Source organism: Zalophus californianus, chromosome 3, assembly GCF_009762305.2.
Source record: "Zalophus californianus isolate mZalCal1 chromosome 3, mZalCal1.pri.v2, whole genome shotgun sequence".
Taxonomy (NCBI): Eukaryota; Metazoa; Chordata; class Mammalia; order Carnivora; family Otariidae; genus Zalophus; species Zalophus californianus.
Window position 1 is genome coordinate 82,993,604 of NC_045597.1, and position 14,452 is coordinate 83,008,055.

At 40.3% G+C, this 14,452-nt stretch overlaps 1 protein-coding gene across 4 annotated transcripts in view; it reads left to right on the top strand.

Annotated features, from left to right (window-relative positions):
• Positions 1-14,452, top strand: part of PLEKHB2 (pleckstrin homology domain containing B2) — a 70,093-nt gene that overhangs the window by 22,053 nt on the left and 33,588 nt on the right. For 3 of the 4 annotated variants that reach the window (XM_027589835.2, XM_027589836.2, XM_027589837.2), the window contains exons 2-4: positions 8,547-8,591; positions 12,417-12,569; positions 14,072-14,174. In XM_027589835.2, coding sequence (XP_027445636.1) covers positions 8,555-8,591; positions 12,417-12,569; positions 14,072-14,174 — 293 coding nt within the window. In that variant the 5' untranslated portion in view covers positions 8,547-8,554. The remainder of the gene's footprint in view (positions 1-8,546; positions 8,592-12,416; positions 12,570-14,071; positions 14,175-14,452) is intronic. The other variant, XM_027589838.2, reaches the window with a different exon arrangement.

The window sequence follows — 14,452 nt, forward strand, 5'->3', positions numbered from 1 at the left end:
TCTTTGAAAAAAGTGCATGGTATTTTGATGGGGATTGCGTTGAATGTGTAGATTGCTCTAGGTAGCATTGACATCTTCAGAATGTTTGTTTTTCCAATCCATGAGCATGGAACGTTTTTCCATTTCTTTGTGTCTTCCTTAATTTCTTTCATGAGAATTTTATAGTTTTCTGAGTACAGATCCTTTGCCTCTTTGGTTAGATTTATTCCTAGGTGTCTTATGGTTTTGGGTGCAGTTGTAAATGGGATCGACTCCTTAATTTCTCTCTCTTCTGTCTTGTTGGTTTATAGGGATGCCATTGATTTCTGTACATTGATTTTATATCCTGCTACTTTACTGAGTTCCTATATGAGTTCTAGCAGTTTAGGGTGGAGTCTTTTGGGTTTTCCACATAAAGTATCATATCGTCTGCAAAGAGTGAGAGTTTGACTTCCTCCTTGCCGATTTGGATGCCTTTGATTTCTTTTTGTTGTCTGATTGCTGTGGCTAGGTGTTCTAATACTGTGTTGAATAGCAGTGGTGATAGTGGACATCCCTGCCGCGTTCCTGACCTTAGGGGAAAGCTCTCAGTTTTTCCCCATTGAGAATTATATTCGCTGTAGGTTTTTCATAGATGGCTTTTATGATATTGAGGTATGTAGCCTCTATCCCTATACTTTGAAGAGTTTTGATCAAGAAAGGATGCTGTACTTTGTCAAATGCTTTCTCTGCGTCTATTGAGAGGATCATATGATTCTTGTTCTTTCTTTTGTTAATATATTGTATCACGTTGATTGATGTGGATGTTGAACCAACCTTGCAGCCCAGGGATAAATACCACTTGGTCGTGGTGAATAATCCTTTTAATGTACTGCTGGATCCTATTGGCTAGTATTTTGGTGAGAGTTTTTGCATCCATGTTCATCAAGGATATTGGTCTGTCATTCTCCTTTTTGATGGGGTCTTTGTCTGGTTTGGGGATCAAGGTAATGGTGGCCTCATAAAATGAGTTTGGAAGTTTTCCTTCCATTTCTATTTTTTGGAACAATTTCAGAAGAATAGGTATTAATTCTTCTTTAAATGTTTGGTAGAATTCCCCTGGGAAGCCATCTGGCCCTGGGTTTTGTTTGTTGGGAGATTTTTGATGACTGCTTCAATTTCCTTAGTGGTTACAGGTCTGTTCAGGTTTTCTATTTCTTCCTGGTTCAATTTTGGTAGTTGATACATCTCTAGGAATGCATCCATTTCTTACAGCTTATCTAATTTGCTGGCATAGAGTTGCTCTTAATAGGTTCTTATAATTGTTTGTATTTCTTTGGTGTTGGTTGTGATCTCTCCTCTTTCATTCATGATTTTGTTTATTTGGGTCGTTTCTCTTTTCTTTTTGATCATTCTGGCCAGGGGTTTATCAATCTTGTTAATTCTTTCAAAGAACCAGCTCCTAGTTTCGTTGATCTGGTTTACTGTTCTTTTGGTTTCTATTTCATTGATTTCTGCTCTGAATATTATTTCTCTTTTCCTGCTGGGTTTAGGCTTCATTTGCTGTTTTTTCTCTGGCTCCTTTAGGTGTAGGGTTATGTTGTGTATTTGAGAGCTTTCTTGTTTCTTGAGAAAGGCTTGTATTGGTATATACTTTCCTCTCAGGACTGCCTTTGCTGTATCCCAAAGATTTTGAACAGTTGTGTTTTCATTTTCATTGGTTTCCATGAATTTTTTAAATTCTTCTTTAATTTCCTGGTTGACCCATTCATTTTGTAGTAGGATGCTCTTTAACCTCCATGTATTTGAGTTCTTTCCGACTTTCCTCTTGTGATTGAGTTCTAGTTTCAAATCATTGTGGTCCTAAAATATGCAGGGAATAATCCCAATCTTTTGGTAGTGGTTGAGACCTGATATGTGACCTAGGATGTGATCTATTCTGGAGAGTGTTCCATGGGCACTAGAGAAGAATGTGTATTCCATTGATTTGGGATGGAATGTTCTGAATATGTCTGTGAAGTCCATTTGGTCCAGTGTGTCATTTAAAGTCTATTTCCTTGTTGATCTTTTGCTTAGATGATCTGTCCATTTCAGTCAGGGGGGTTTTAAAGTCCCCTAGTATTATTGTATTGTTGTCAATGTGTTTCTTTGGTTTTGTTATTAATTGCTTTATGTAATTGGCTGCTCCCATGTTAGGGGCGTAGATATTTACAATTGTTAGATCTTCTTGTTGGATAGATCCTTTAAGTATGATATAGTGTCCTTTCTCATCTCCTATTACAGCCTTTGTTTTAAAATCTAATTTGTCTGATATAAGGATTGCCACCCCAGCTTTGTTTTGGTGTCCGTTAGCATGGTAAATGGTTTTCCACCCCTTCACTTTAAATGTGGGGCGTCTTTGGGTCTAAAATGCGTCTTTTGCACATAGCATATCGATGGGCTTTGTTTTTTAATCCAATCTGATAGCCTGTGTCTTTTAATTGGGGCATTTAGCCTAGTTACATTCATCGTAACTATTGAAGGATACGTATTTAGTGCCATTATATTGCCTCTAAAGTGACTGTTACTGTATATTGTCTGTATTCGTTTCTGGTCCATGCTGCTTTTAGGCTCTCTCTTTGCTTAGAGGACCCCTTTCAAGATTTCTTGTAGGGCTGGTTTCGTGTTTGCAAATTCCTTTTGTTTTTGTTTTTCCTGGAAGATTTTTATCTCTCTTTCTATTTTCAATGACAGCCTAGCTGTATATAGTGTTCTTGGCTGCATATTTTTCTCATTTAGTGCTCTGAATATATCATGACAGCCCTTTCTGGCCTGCCAGATCTCCGTGGATAGGTCTCTTGCCAATCTAATACCGTTATAAGTTACATATTTCTTCTCCCGAGCTGCTTTCAGGATTTTCTCTTTGTCACTAAGAGTCGTAAGTTTTACTATTAGATGTCGGGGTGTTGACCTATTTTTATTGATTTTTAGAGGGGTTCTCTGTGCCTCCTGGATTTTGATGCGTGTTTCCTTCCGCACATTAGGGAAGTTCTCTGGTTTAATTTGCTCTAATATAAGTTCTGCTCCTCTCTCTCTTATTCTTTTGGTATCCCAATTATTCTAATGTTGTTTCGTCTTATGGTATCGCTTATTTCTCGAATTGTTCCCTCGTGATCCAGTAGTTGTTTATCTTTCTTTTTCTCAGCTTCTTTATTTTCCATCATTTGGTCTTCTATATCGCTGATTCTCTCTTTTGCCTCATTTATCCTAGCAGTTAGTGCCCCCATTTTTTATTGCACCTCATTAATAGCCTTTTTGATTTCGACTTGGTTAGATTGTAGTTCTTTTATTTCTCCAGTAAGGGATTCTCTAATAACTTCCACGTTTTTTTCAAGCCCAGGTAGTATCTTTAAAGTCATGATTCTGAACTCTAGGTCTGACATTGCACTAATGTCCGTATTGAGTAGGTTCCTGGCAGATGGTACTACCTCTTGTTCTTTTTGTTGTGGTGATTTTTTCGTCTTGTCATTTTGTCCAGAGGAGAATAGGTGAATGAGAGAACAAAATGCTAACAGGTTAACAACATCCCCAGAAAATATACTCTAATTAGAACAGAAAACACAAACCAGGGGAAAAGAATTGGAAAGAAAGAAAAAAAAGATAAAAACAAACAAAAACAGAACAAAACAAAAAACAGAATATGATCAAATATGATCAGGCTGGTGCATAGATCAGTGCCACACACTAGATTTTGGGTGTATTTTAGTCTGTTAGAAGAAAGTGCCTCCTAAAATTTTAAAGAAAGACTTAAATATGTACAAAATAAGGATTGATACGATGAAGGGATGGAATATGGGTGTAAAGATGAAAATTATAAAAAGTTTTAAAAAGAATTGATAAGATGTTTGAAAAAAGAAAGAGGAGGATTATAAAAAAGGAAAGAAAGAAAGAAGAAAAAAGGGGGAGAGAATGTGATCAGGCAGGAGAATAGAACAAAGCTATACACTATAGGTTTAGGGTATATGTTGATCTGTTAGAAGAAACTCTATCTCAAAATTTTAAAGAGAGAACCACTTATAATATCTGCCAAAAATAAGGGTAACTACTATGAACCTATAGAATATGATTCTGAAAATGAAAAATAAAAATGTTTTTTTAAAAGGATTGATAAGATGGTTAAAAAAGGGAAAAAATTAAAAAAAAAACAGTTAAAAAATTAACTTTTAAAGACTAATGAATCAGGGTAAAAAAAAGCCATGAATTTTATGTGCAGTATTCCCCTAGCGCTGGAGTTCTGCCATTCTCATTGATCGGTAAACTTGGTCTTGGCTGGCTGTTCGTGCTGATCTTCTGGGGGAGGGGCCTGTTGCTGTGGTTCCCAAATGTCTTTGCCGGAGACAGAATTGCCCTGCCCTTGCCGTGTTGGGCTAAGCAATCTTGGGTTTGCTCTCGGGAGCTGTTGTTCCCTGCAAGCTTTCTGTACAGCATTGGAGGACAGTGAAAATGGCGACCTCCCAATCTCCGCCCCGGAGGAGCGGAGAACTCAGGGCCCCGCTCCTCAGTGTGCCCCCAGAGAAAAGCAGTGAATCTCTCCCATCTCACTGGTCTCTGGCTGCACTCCATGCTCACCTGGCCTGTGACCGAGGGTTTCCATCCTTGGCACCAGACCCCTTGTGGAGTCCCCAAACCGAGCAGATCCCTGCGGTTCGCTCCCGCGCTGCTCCTCCCAGGGCAAGAAGGGGATTTTCCCCGATTCTGCAGCTGGCTTCCCTGCTCTGATACCTGGGAGCTCTGCCACTCTCAGGCTTCCCTGGTCTTCCTGAGACCACACTGTCCCAGAGAGGTTCCCCCCCCCACCCCCCAGCCACTGGACTTCCCTCAGCCGAGCCGACTTCTGAAAGTTCTGATTTTGTGCTCCGCGGCTCTATCACTTGCTCATAGTGGCTGATGGAGGCCCCCTCCCCCTGCCATCTTATCTTCCTGAATATCGCCTAGGATTCACTTCTCCGCGTGTCCTGCCTTCCAGAAAATGGTCTCTTTTCTGTTCATAGAATTGTTGCTATTCTTTTTTTCAATCTCCTATCAAGTTTGAGGTGTTCAGAATGGTTTCATAACTATCTAGCAGAATTCCTCGGACTAGACGAAATTTAGGTCTCTTGCTCCTCTGCCATCTTGCTCCTCCCCACTGATCTTTTTAATTTTTAAGTTTAAGCAATATTTTTCCTACAGTGTAAGCTACATGAACACAGGGACTTTAGCTTGATCACTGCTGTGTTCTTAGTGCCTACTACAAGGTTGGGCACATATTAGCGCTCAATATTTGTTGGATGAAGATATGATGGTATCTGTTTGGAAGTAAATGATTGTTTCTGGCTGCAGGGTTTTTTTGTTTTTGTTTTTCCATTTTTTTTCTGCGAGTTTAGCAAACCAGTTCAACCCAGTTTAAATAATAAACTGTCATTTTGCCTAACAGAGTGCCTTGGATTAGAGTGGGTTTCCTGGTCCAGTGATAGGTGCTGTTAGCCATCTAGTCAGCGGCCCTTGGGCTAGTCCCCTCTAGTCAGCAGTGAGCAGCATGCATGTCCAGTGGGAAAAATGGGAGAGACTGCATTTCTGTTTCTAGTTTACCTGGGTGTGTGGGAGAAAAATGGGGAAAGATGAAAAACTTATTAACTTTCTTAGAGAGGACAGAGACAGCATGAGTTGGCAGAAATCACAAGGACATTAAGAACCTTGAGTACGAGATTTTGGAGTTGCTGGAGTATAGGATGAACCAAGCTTATGTAGCTCTTCTTGTAAAGATTTGGAGAATGGTGAGAATTTAGTCATACTTGCCATGGGAAAAATTAAAGATTGGGGGGAGGGCTGATTTGTTCTTTTCAGGTGCCCACTGGACTTTTCCTCCTTTTTGCTAACCATCCAACTGTTTAAGAGAGTACCTAAAAATGCTAAAGTAGAAAACAAAAATGGTCCACATAAAATCTCCAAGTAAGATCTATTTTTTTTAAAGATTTTATTTACCTATTAGAGAGACACAGAGAGCACAAGTGGGGGAGGGGCAGAGGCAAAGGGAGAGGGACAAGCAGATTTCCCACTGAGTGGGGATCCTGACTTGGGGCTTGATTCCAGGACCCCAAAATCAAGACCTCAGCCGAAGTCAGATGCTTAACTGACTGAGCCACCCAGGCACCCTTATTTTTTTTTAATTAAAAAAAAAGTAATCTTTATGCCCCCCTCAAAAAACGTAATCTCTGTTCTCAACATGGGGCTCAAACTCACAACCCCAAGATCAAGTATTACATGTTTCACCAACTGAGGCAGCCAGGGGCCCCTAAAATCTGTTGATTAAAGAAAAAAGGTATAATACATGCAAGTTGTTAAAAATTTTAAGTATTAATATAAAGAAAGGTATAATAGGACTGAATAGGCACTTTTTTTTTTGAAGATTTATTTATTTTAAAGAGCATTCTTGCATGTGAAGGGTGGGTGGTGGGGCAGAGAGAGAGGGAGAGTGAGTATCAAGCAGACAAACAGACTCCTCACTGAGTGCGGAGCCTGATGCCGGGCTCCATCTCACAACCCTGAGCTCACTCACTGAACCGAAACCAAGGGTTGGTTGCTCAACCGACCGTGCCATCCAGGTGCCCCTAGTCACTTTCTTTTCTGATACATACACAGCATTGCCTTCTTTCTCGCCTCAAAGATCTATGTGGTTAACAGTTTCTGTGATTCCTTCCCCAAAACAATTGTGCAGGTATCAGCACACACTGTTCTCCGTCCTTTTGCATATCTGCATAATGATCTGTCATGTGTGGAGGCACCCTTTGAGCCATCTTCTGACGTGGATCACTTTGGTTGGAGCTACTGTTTTGCAATATAAGCAACATTGCCATGAATATACAGATTTGTTGGTAGACCTCTGCACATGTATCAATGAGGTTTAATCCTAGTAATGGTGAAATCTCTGGGTTAGAGTTTATGAACATTTAAAATTTTGATAGATGTCAAATCCTTCTCCCAGAAGCGTGCAACAGTTTTCATTCCTGCCATCATGCTTACTCCTTTCTGAGTATCAGTTTTTTTTTCATTTGTGCCTGTCTGATAGGTGTTTTTGTTAACTTGTGTTTTGAATTTTGTGTGTTGAATTGAGAGAGAAATTGAATATCTTAACAAATTTATTGCCCATTAATGTTTGTTTTCTTGTGAATTGCCAGGTGATTGTCATTTCTGGTATATGTGAGCTTTACTTGAAGGAAATTAGCTCATTGTTGCCATATAGTTGTAAATGTTTTTCTTAATCTTTTTTTGATTTTTTTTTGCCACTCAGATTTTTATTTTTATGGAGTTAAATTTATCACACTCTTTCTTGACTTCTGGTATTCTGCTCTGACTGGCCACTTGGCCTGTTGACACCAGTGCACATATGACTGGGCTGTGTGAATTCGACTGGGCACACTAGGTATAAAGCTGAGGCAGTGGACTCCAGAGCCCCAGGACGCTGGTCATATTAGGAGAAGCCACAAATCCTTGACAGAGCTAAATCTTAGTGTTCCTGGGCTGCTTTATGTCTGTCGAGTGGTGTTAGATTTAGTAAGGTGGGCAGAGTGTTGAGCCCAAAGCCTAGAGTGGGAGTGGGGGGAGGTGGGGGGTGGGGGGAGGGTTTGTATTGGCCCTACTGAGGAGGTATTAGGTAAATGCCAGATGGCCAGTGAGGTAAAATGACTTTGTTGTCTTCCTCAGCTGACACAGAGATCAGGATGGAGAGTTAGACCAGATGGCTGTGATTTTTGTGATACAAGAACTATGTGAACTAAAACCTTTGGAATTTCCTGAGATAGAGGTTCTAGGAGTATCTTGTTATTCATAATGAGCCCCTTTCAACCATATGTGTTTATGCCGGTGAGGTAACTCTTGCTGGGCCCCTAGATAACTTTAGGGTGGGGCTGATTGCCAGGGAAATCAGCCTTGTGATTAGAAGGTTAGAACTTTCAGCCCCATCCCTGGACCTGCAGGGATGGGGAGAGGCTGGGGATTAAGTTCAGTCACCAGTGGTCAGTAATGTAATCAGTCACACCTACCTAATGTAACTTCCTTAAAACCCCTAAAGCCAGGGTTTTAAGAGCTTCTGGGTTAATGGTCACATAGAGGTGGTGGGAGGGGGCAGGTGTGCCAAGAGAAGGCCTGAAAGACTTATGTTGCTCTGTGCATCTCTTCCGTCTGGCTTTTCCTGAGTTGTATGCTTTATAAGAAATAGGACATGGTAAGTAAAATGCTTTCTTGAGTTCTATGAGCCATTCTGGCAAAATTATCAAATTTGAGGAGAGGTTGTGGGAACCCCCAATTTGTAGGTCAGAAATATTGGAGGCTCAGAACTTGTTTCTAAAGTGGGAGCACTCTTGTGGAACTGAACCCTTAACTGATGCTAATTCCAGGTCAGAATAGAGTTGAATCAGTAGACATCTATTTGTTGTCCTGAGATTTGGAGAATTGGTTGTTAATGTGAAAAGACCCCACATGTTTGGTGTCAGAACTGTTGTGAGTGAAAAACAGCTTGTATGGGCCATTCTCTTTTCAGGGTATAACTTTGAACCTGGCTGTTTCTTTTATAGGTGGAAAAATGGCATTTGTGAAGAGTGGATGGTTGCTGCGACAGAGTAAGTACAGAACATGAGCCTCTTGGACTGCGTTTAGTGTTGCCTTAGGGTTTATGTTTATTTCTATGCTGAAACAGATCACGTTTAAAAACAAATGTCAAAGTCTTATTAATGTGCTTGCTCTGGATTTCCTCTGGGAAATTTTTAGAGCTCTGTGAACTGTGTTTCTGCCTACCAGAGTTCCTTCTTAGTTGCTGCCTTGACAGAAACCAGGGAATTGTGGTGGTCCCTGCTGGTTTCTCTTTTTCTCACTAGTGTGCCCTATTACTCATGGCTGACCTGAGTACCTGCTTGAATCTAACCAAGCTGAACTCTGATATATTAGCATGGAGGTACTGCTGTCTCTGTGGGAAATACCAGTCTTATTTGGGGATTGAACAGTGACTAAGATTCTGAAATACTGGAGACTTTAATGTATAGAGATGAAGATTTGACTTGAAGGAATGGGTTTATCTAAAACTAGTCTTTTGGATCTCCAAAAGGACTTTGCAGAAGAGAATCAGTTTTGTTTTGTTTTTTTTTTAAGATTTTATTTATTTGAGAGAGGCAGAGAGAGAGAATGTGTGAGCATGAGAGAGAGAGAGAACGCATGAGCAGTGGGGATGGGCATAGGGAGAGGGAGAAACAGACTCCCTGCTGAGCAGGGAACCTGATGCAGGACTCGATCCCAGGATTCTGGGATCATGACCTGGGCCAAAGGCAGACGCTTAACCAACTGAGCCCCCAGGTTCATGGTGTGTTCTAAAGCAGGAATAACCAACTCTGTTCATTAGAGAAAAAGTCAACAGATTATTCTGCTGTCCTTCTAGAAAGATCAGAGTTAAGGGAAAAGTGACTACTATATCATTTATGACTCTAGCAAAAAACTGAGCTATAGTTTATACTGTTTATTATTCAGATACAAATTTCTGTTGGGGGGATACCTTCAGAACTTAGTTAAAATTGAGACTAGCAGTGAAGAATGGACTGCATACCTTAGATGGTTTATAAAAACTATTATTTATGAAGGTTGTTTGTGACCCTGTTACATGGATTTTACATATATTATGTACTTATCACAGCAGCTCTGTGAGGTAGGTTTGCATTATCCTGGTTTCTAGTTGAAGAAATTGAGTTTTAGTGATATTAGGTAACTTAACACTGTGGGTGTTAAACCTGTATTCAGATTCAGTACTGTGTCATTTCAGCATTGACACACTTTCTACCAGGACACAAGCCTTCAGTTTATTTGTCCTGTCACTAGTTCTGCATTCCCAGACCTGGAGCTGAACCAGGTGTCCTTTCAAGGTCTGTGACAGTTCTGTATTCTAAGAATAGATAGAGCAATGTTGCTTTAAAAAGAAAGTCCTGGCATATTGTAGCCTAGCCCCAATCTTTGTGTAAGTTTTTTTGTTTTGGGTTTTGTGATCCCATCCTTCCCTAAATTGTCAGGGGATGCAGAGAGCCTTGTTTGGACCTTGAGGCTGTACCTTCCTTTCCTGGCCCTTTGGATATCCTCTGGTTTTCTCTTTAGGCTTTGCTGCGTCCTTGTTTGAGGACAAGCTTTCCTTTCTTCACCATGACTCAATGTAAATGTTCTGTCAACATAAGTGAACAGTGACCATTTTGATTTTTTGTCCCCTCTCCCAGTCAATGCCTAGTGTGATGACGTACACAAAATAGATGTCTTTTAAATAAGTTGTACAGACTTTTCTGGTGTCCTGGTCCATGGCAGTCTTGAAGTGTATATTCAGAAGACTTATTCCATTTTCCTTTGCAAAAATCAGAACTATCAATCATAATAAAATAAGATGAGGTGACTTGTATTATATTCACTGGGTAGCAGAGGTACACAGGTGGTTACATGTATGCAAAGCTGTCTGGAGGATTCCTTTTATTGCCATTGCCACACAGACCCTTAGGACTATGGAGGACAGCCTAATTTGGGAATCTGCAGTCAGGGCTTTGGTGGCAGGTGAGATACTTGGGTAGAACTCCCTAATCTGGTGATTCCACCTATGGTCTGGGTGGCTCTATTTGTTAGTTTCTGTACAGCTCGGGCTGCCAATCAAGTGGATGCTGATGTCACTTACTTATCAGTTTGGGACACTGCTGTGGATGCCAGTCTTAGCAAGGAGGGTATCTGATAGTGGTAAAAGAAATTTGGAGGGCTGATAATGGTGCATATTTAGTTCACACCAGTAATGGCTATGAGAGCATAAGGAGAGGTACATGGAATGGGATTTGTGCACGATGGCCAAGAAGGGTGGGATCTACAGGAACAAAGGATGTAATAGGTAGTGTCTGGGTGTGAGGAAGGAGCAGGGGTGACTGACTTGGCCTTTTAGTTTTCCTTTTTGGCTAATAGGGAAGTTTGAGTTTCATAAAGTTAAGTGCCTAGTCCCAAGATTACAAATGTTAGGATGAATTCCTTAAACTGATAGGGACGTATGAGGTAGCGGGACAGATGCACACAGGATGGGAGTCAGTGTCCTGGCTGTAGGTACAGCCAGTGTCCAAACCTGCTTCTGTGTCTGTTTGAAGCAGGGAGACCCTCCCACACCATGGGCTTTAAGGGAAGGTGAATGTTAGAGAAGAATATATGTGAAAGCTCTTCGAGAAAAAAAAAAACCATTTTTTTTTCAAAAGAGGAAGGTATTAATGTTTTTTGTATATAGAGACTTCACAGTCCAGTGTTCTCTGATCAGTTTAGCAAAGTTAAATACTCCTGGGAAAGTGTAGATATACTACATGGAAAATTAAATATTAAATGTTTTATTAGCTTAAAATGAAGGATTTTGGGTTTTTTTTGGTTTTTAAAATTTTATTTGAATATAGTTGACATAATGTTACATTAGTTTCAGGTGTACAACTCTTGTTATGCTATGCTCACCACAAGTGTAGCTACCATCTGCTTCCATACATCACTGTTACAGTATCATTGACTGTATTCTTTATGCAGTGCTTTTTATTCCCATGACTTACTTCATAACTGGAAGCCTCTATCTCCCACTACCCTTCCTCTGTTTTGCCCATCCTCCCATCCCTTTCCCATCTGGCAACCATCAGTTTGTTCTCTGTATTTATGTGTCGTTTCTGCTTTTAATGTTTGTTTATTCATTTGTTTTTTTTTTAGATTCCACATTGAGTGGAATAATATGGTATTTGTCTTTCTCAGTCTGATTTATTTCACTTAGTATAATACTTTCTCAGTCCATCCATGTCATCACAAATGGCACAGTCTCATCCTTTTTTATGACTGCATAATATTTCATTGTATATAACCATCACATCTTCCTTATCCGTCTGTCTATTGATGGACACTTAGCAACTTAGGTTGCTTCCATATCTTGGCTATTGTAAATAATGCTGCAATAAACATGGTGCCTATATGTTTTTGAATTAGTGTTTTTGTTGTCTTTGGGTAAATAGTAGTAGAATTATTGGACCATATGGTATTTCTGTTCTTAATTTTTTGGGGAACATCCATACTGTTTTCCAACAGTACCAGTTGACATTCCCACCAACATGAGGGTTCTTTTTTCCTCTACATCCTCACCAACACTTGTTATCAAAATCAAGGTTTTATTGAACTTTAAAAAAAAAATTTTGGACTATTAAGTTGGGAGCATTCTTAGTATCTTTAGTGTAAGGTGCATTTACAGCATGGGTGTTTGTGCCATTGGAGTCTGATTTCATCTCCATTTTGATGTAGTGCTCTGGGCAACTGTATGCGTGTGTACTTATGGGGCCAGAGGAAAGTTTCCTTTGTTTCAGTTACCTGTGAGCTAGAGGATAAAGTCCTTGCTTTTTTTGGCTCAAAGCCAACCTTTCCATTTTTTTCAGGTACTATTTTGAAGCGCTGGAAGAAGAATTGGTTTGACCTGTGGTCAGATGGTCACCTGATCTATTATGATGACCAAACTCGGCAGAGTGTCGAGGATAAGGTCCATATGCCAGTGGACTGCATCAATATCCGCACCGGGCACGAGTGTCGGGGTAAGTGAGTCACTTGTGGCCAGCTTCTGTCCTCTACCCTTCCCCATTCTTGGTGGGAGTTGAATCATTTTCCTTACTCATTTTGCTTTCATTGACAGACCAAAGAAGGGTTTTATCTTTCATCAAAGAGGGGAGGTAAACACAGTGGGCGCCCAGACACTTGGATCATGAATCATATGATTGGGGCAGATTAATTTTCTCATCTGAACCAGACCCAGCAGCCCACATTCCTTGCTCTGTCATGGAGAAAGTGGTAGAGCATAACCAGAGTGCTGGGATCCCCAAGAAAGATGGAACCATCCTAGGTAGTATAGGTTTTGTTGCTCAGAAACAGGCATCTGATTGATTACACCACCAGTCAGTTACTTAAAAATCCATGATGCCTTGGTTTCCTGAGTTATTCCTTATATTCATTTTAAAGGAATACATTTTTTTTTAAGATTTTATTTATTTATTCATGAGAGACAGGGAGAGAGAGAGAGGCAGAGGGAGAAGCAGGCTCCCGAGGAGCAGGGAGCCTGATGCGGGACTCAATCCCAGGACCCTGGGATCATGACCTGAGCTGAAGGCAGACGCTTAACCATCTGAGCCACCCAGGCGCCCTAAAGGAATACATTTTTAATAAGTATAGACTTTTCTATATCTTATTAAGGGCATATGTAGACTTCCCTCTTTATTAGCTCTGTTTCTGTTTGGAATAGAGTCTGTTTTAGTAAACATTGATGTTTGAAACATGCTGCTCCTATATAATAGTTTTTGAATTAAAGAGTTACAAATGGCCTATATGCTTGTAGTAACCATTGTTGTTGTAACATCTTGCCCCTGCATGTTAGTTCTTGAAACACAAGTGTCCATGGACTAGCTGTTGAAATATCTACCTAAACCAGGCTCAAATATCACAGACCTTATTTCTTGGTACACAGAGCTACTTTAAAGTATGATTTTCACTTTTCAAGCAGTGATCCAGTTTAGTATTTCCTGTGAATAAAAACAATAAATATTCTATTATCTGATGCTCATTAACACTTTTCATTGTTTGTGCTTATTCTTCTAATATCTGGGCTGTTCTATACATCTCCATATATGGATCGCCCTCTAGAAGAGGCCTGCTTGTTCTTCCTGCAGGAAGTTTGTTTGTGTATTTATTTATATTTAAGGATTTATTTGAGAGAGGGAGGAGATAGCACACGAGTGGGAGGAGGGTTAGAGGGAGAAGCAGACTCCCCACTGAGCAGGGAGCCTGATGTGGGGCTCCATCCCGGGACCCTGAGAACATGACCCAGGCTGAAGGCAGATGCTTAACCGACCGAGCCACCCAGGCGCCCCTCCTGCAGAAAGTTTAGTTGTAATTCATGTGCTTGGTTCTGTAGAGCAGGACAAAGATGTTTTGTTATTGGAATGTTCTGAAATACTCGTCCTTTGCTTATCTGAGCTGTTAGGTAAGAATAAAGCCTTTAAAAAGAACTATATAAATATTGCCCTATTCTACTTATTTTTCACAGATACTCAGCCTCCAGATGGGAAGCCAAAAGACTGTATGCTGCAGATTGTTTGCCGAGATGGGAAAACTATCAGTCTTTGTGCAGAAAGCACAGATGATTGTTTGTAAGTTTTGGGTTTTTATGTGTTTAATTTAAAAAGTGTTGTGTTTTAATTTCCAGTTATCAGGAAGGGAGTAGAATGAGAATGGCGTTTTCCTTCAGGCAGCAGAATAAGTGCCTTAGAGGATGTGTGAAATAAATGTAACAGGGCCTTATTCCATGCCTAATAACTCTCGTCCTAGTTTCTGCTTCTCCAGAGCTGTGCAGGTGAGATCCCATTATAGTGGGAATGACAAAGTATTAGTATATAGCCACTTTGCACTTTTTCATTACTAGATGTAC